The sequence below is a fragment of the Salmo trutta genome, chromosome 30 (assembly GCF_901001165.1).
Source record: "Salmo trutta chromosome 30, fSalTru1.1, whole genome shotgun sequence".
In the NCBI taxonomy this organism is placed as follows: Eukaryota; Metazoa; Chordata; class Actinopteri; order Salmoniformes; family Salmonidae; genus Salmo; species Salmo trutta.
In genome coordinates, this window is record NC_042986.1 from 14,096,754 (window position 1) to 14,101,575 (window position 4,822).

Sequence of the window (4,822 nt, forward strand, 5' to 3'; positions counted from 1 at the left end):
AAAGCCATTAGCTACAGAGAAATGAACCTGGAGAAGAGTCCCCTAAGCAAGCTGGTCCTGGGGCTCTGTTCACAAACACACCCCACAGAGCCCCAGGACAGCAACACAATTAGACCCAACCAAATCATGAGAAAACAAAAAGATAATTGGTTGACATATTGGATAGAATTTACAAAGAAACTGAGCAAACTAGAATACTATTTGGCCCTAAACAGAGAGTACACAGTAGCAGAATACCTGACCACTGTGACTAACCCAAAATGAAAGAAATCTTTGGCTATGTACAGACTCAGTGAGCATAGCCTTGCTATTGAGAAAGACAGCCGAAGGCAGACCTGGCTCTCAAGAGAAGACAGGCTATGTGCACACAGCCTACAAAATGAGGTGGAAACTGAGCTGCACTTCCTAACCTCCTGCCAAATGTATGTAGAGACACATGTTTCCCTCAGATTACACAGACCCACAAAGAATTCTAAAACAATCACATTTTTATAAACGTTCATATATATTGGGTAAAGAAACACAGTGTGCAATTGCAGCAGCAAAAAAAGGGCAACCAGTGAAGAACAAACACCATTGTAAATACAACCTATATGTATTTGTATTTATTTTCCCTTTTGTACTTTAACTATTTGCACATCATTACAACACTGTATATAGACATAATATGACATTTGAAATGTCTTTATTCTTTTGGAACTTTTGTGAGTGTAATGTTTACTGTTAATTTGTTATTGTTTATTTTACTTTTGTTTATTATCTATTTCACTTGCTTCGGCAATGTAAACATATGTTTCCCACACTAATAAAGCCCCTTAAATTGAAATTGAATAGAGAGAGAGCGAGAGAGAGAAAAACTTTAAATTGAGCTCCTGATTGTTTGACTGAAACTGAAATAGATTTGAGTCTTATCCATGATATCTAGATAAGTGCTTAATGTAGAGGGCTCCTTTCTCCTTATCTTCCCTGTGTAACTGTTAAGACTAAATAAACCTGCCATTTCAGGTATTCATTGGCAAGCCTCTTGGACATGCCACCCAGCAGATGATGGCGCTCAGCTTAATTCTCTTGAGGATGTTAACCTTATTTTCTACTCTTAAACTGTTGGACTCCTTTTCCCAGGGTTTCGTTTTGAATGCAGTAAGTGTCATGTTCTTGGACCATACAGCACACACACATAAATGCGTGTCATTTCAGAGTATGGTTACTTGTACCACCTCCAAAGCTTTTATAGTTTTACAATGCATTAAAAAAAACATTTACAATCAATACCCGACCCTACATGCTTTACTTGTAAATGCTGTTTTAGTCAATGTAACATTTCTCATGACATTATAAGATTGTGCCCTAACTGACCGCCTGCCATCTGCTCTGGCACAGGGGTTGCCATCAGGAAATCCTTAGCAACATAAAGAATAAACAAGGAAAAGTCCTCAAATCTCAGTCTCAACGTTTTCCTGTTTTTCTGTGCCCTGGCATGAACTAGACAAGGAATCAAGTGAATAGGTCTGTCAAATAATAAAAAAAAGTATTCATACAGCAACATTAAACATGTTACAAGACAGATGGCTAGACCCCTGCAGTCCATGATGTCTTTAAATTCATCTTAACTGCAACAATAGAGAAGGAATATACAGAAGGGTTCAAAGGAAAGAAAATTACTAGGAAAAATGTCATTTAGATAAAACAATTATTTTATTTCAAAATGTAATACATGTACAACACAAATATCACACAAATGTACACATCTATAATTTATCTATAAATGCACTGCATTTGTTAAAGGCTTCACATTGGACATTGGTTTGTTCCTTGCCTCTCACGGCATTCTCTCAAGTATAAATAGTCTCTTGTTATATAATGTTCTCCAGCATGATGAGAATTGTTCTGTTATGGCCTGCTTTTAGTGTTCCCTGAGTTTGTAGATGAGGAGTTCTGGTTCTCGTTCTTGCTGTTGTGTTTCACGGTCTTCTATCTGCGGTTCACCCTGAGAGAATCAACGCCTCGAGTCTTCAGACAGTCTTTGCCATCCTTTATCTGGAAAAAAGGAAGCACATTTTGGGGGACAATTAATAAGTGAACAATTTCCAAATGGCACTGCATATCACCACAACCAGCAACAACAACAAAACATAAACAACAGTATACAGTATATGATAATGATGACGACGATGACAATGATAATAATGATGGCGATGATGATATAGTATTAGCGCCACTGATTTCAGGTTACTTAAAGTGTATTACAGAAATGTAATACTATTCTGTTATACATGTGTATTGAAAATTGCATTAGGCATAAATTCAAATCAATTAAAAAACTTGTGCAAACAATGTATGTTTTTTTAACAAAATAATAGGCTATCCTATATACTTTAAATATTGTGTTCTTCAAAATGCTAATACATGTAACATTGGCAGTGGAAGAAAGAGGCGTTATCTTGAGGGCACACCGATGAACAAATTCAATATCTTTGAATGAATTAAAACACGTTGTAAAAGAAAAGTTAAAGAAATAGTCCAATCAACGTAAAATGAATTGTAAAAGAAACTATACTTTGTATATTATTATTCATCACATATATCAAATTTAGGGGTCACATTGGCCCCTCAGTATGCGGATAATGGCGCCTCGTGCGAAGATGCGGAAAATATTGTTTTACGCGCGAAGATTTCGATTCAGAATAGGACACAAAAGTATTTCCTTCATTTGACTTGGAAATGTCAATCAGTGTAAAATGTAAGTCTTCCAAAAACAAATAATTCCAACGTAAGACCATATTACTTCACAACAAAGTGATAGGCAGGGCCTGTCTATAATTGGATTGCTATTTGCCTGACGTTCAGCCATGTTTTCAAGCTATTGTTTTCTTCACTGATCTAAACCTTTTCCACTTGAATTGTGGCCAATAATATTTAATAGAACGCATTTAATTACCCCTTTTCTTTGGTTGCTCAAACAGAAGGTACAGATGGTGCGAGGCTGCTTTCCTCCGCTCTCTCCTTGCGCGTAAACCGCGCCAAGACAAGGTTGTCCATCTCCATTCCCGTCACGGAACAGCAGGGTGTTGGCAAGGTGGGAGATGTAGCTTGATGCTAGACGAAGCGTCTCAATCTTGGAGAGCTTTCTGTCCACTGGCTCGGTGGGTATTAGAGTCCGAAGTGCAGTAAATGCAGTGTTGACACTTTGGGTTCGGTCGCGCTCCCTGGCATTTGCTGCGTTCCGCTGTTTCACAATGACAACACTGCTGCCTCCCGACTTTAGAGAAATCCTCCGCCGTTTGTCAGCGGATGCGCAGCATCCATAGCTCTGATCCGAGCTGCCGTCGCTCTCGCTGCGGTTCTCCTCGTCCTCGGACATCATACTCAGGTCCGGGTAGCTGATCAGATGAGTCGCAATTGGCCGCAGCATGGCAAAGGTCATCATTGAAATGTTTTGGTTCTGGGTCTCTAAAACGATGGCCCAAGAAAAAATAAGAGGAGCAAACAAATCCCTAAACGAATGAATCTTCTATGCATGCATCTTGGTGACCTAATGTAGACTTGGCCTATGTCTAAAATAGGCCAAATGGTAGTTCCAAAAAGAGTTTGAAATGTCTAGTTTTCCTCAGCCACGTGTTTTTTCAAAGTCTTGAGCATCTCATAGTCAGTGTACCGGCCCACATAGCTCTTATAGTTGGATGGGAGGAGTTGTTCAAGGCATGGAATGTTCAGCCTCCAATCGAGATGTAGGCCCTATAACCAGCCTATTGCACACTACTACAGTAAATACGATCTATTTTTCATAATCTATTTTTCAATTGCTTGTATTGTCTATTTAATTCGATTTAATTGGATTTTAAAGTGTTTAATAATAATATAATTAATAGGCCTGTAATGATAATAATACGATTGATTTTTGTCTATAATAAGTAGCCTGGCAATTAATATTTTAATACAATAAGGCTGTTATAGTGATGCATGTTAAATTAATTATTATTATGCATATCACAGTTTAAAAGTTACATTTCTAAAACTTTTGGTAACACTTTACATTAAGGTACAATTTAAAGGTGGCTATAACAGTTTATATGTTGTTGACAATAAAAAAAGTATACGTATTTGATAGATCAGTAATGAACCCTTATAGGCCTAATTAATTGTTTCAAATAAGGACAATAACGATGGCGCCGACCGAGAAGGTCGACATCTTATGAGTTCCAACCCAACTTTGCCATATAGTGACTTTTATCATGTGTATCTTTACTTTTTTTGTACAGAAAGTTAGTACGATTATAATATATGACCGCCAAGCACTTCTGGACATCAGATCGCCAGTTTAACCTCAATTTCGAATTCAAATACGACTTCAACTCCAACTCAGCTGTTCCACTGTTCATTCTGGATCCTATTATTTTGTTCTGTGGGCTACCAAAACGCTGCAGGTGTAGACGCGGGAGATGAGGTGGAGTCCTAGTGAAATTTAGGCAAAGAGAAAACTGAACGGCGCTCCTCTCTGTTCTATTGGCAAATGTTCAGTCACTCGAGAATAAGATGGATGAGCTTTGTTCGAGTCTCCTATCAGAGAGACTTGAAAAGCAGCAATATTATATGTCTTACTGTAACGTGGCTGAATGATGACGCTATGCACGTAGTCCTCAGTGGATTCTCCATGCAGCGGCAGGATCAGACGCCGGCTTCGGGGTAGTCAGAAAGAGGTGGAGTGTGTTTGTTCATAAATAACAACTGGTGTTCTGCTTCAAGTGTGAAGGAAATCTCTAGCTTTTGCTCACCTGATGTAGAATACCTCATGGTAAGCTGCAGACAGTTTTATCTACCAAGA

The 4,822-nt window shown here is 38.4% G+C and overlaps 1 protein-coding gene across 1 annotated transcript; it reads right to left on the bottom strand.

The window, feature by feature from the left end:
* Positions 1 to 1,671: 1,671 nt before the first annotated feature.
* LOC115168821 (transcription factor 15-like) lies at positions 1,672 to 3,628 on the bottom strand. Its single transcript, XM_029724371.1, has 2 exons — positions 2,939 to 3,628; positions 1,672 to 2,037 (listed from the first exon to the last, which is right to left on the bottom strand). Exons 1-2 carry the CDS (start codon positions 3,425 to 3,427, stop codon positions 1,972 to 1,974), a joined length of 555 nt encoding a protein of 184 aa, XP_029580231.1. The 5' UTR covers positions 3,428 to 3,628; the 3' UTR covers positions 1,672 to 1,971.
* Positions 3,629 to 4,822: the final 1,194 nt, after the last annotated feature.

Coding starts and splice junctions, on each gene's coding strand:
- LOC115168821 (XM_029724371.1), bottom strand. CDS start 3,427: ATGATGACCTTTGCCATGCTGCGGCCAATTGCGACTCATCTGATCAGC. Junction 2,038..2,938: donor TGAGCAACCAAAGAAAAGGG/GTAATTAAATGC, acceptor CCTTTTTTCCAG/ATAAAGGATGGCAAAGACTG.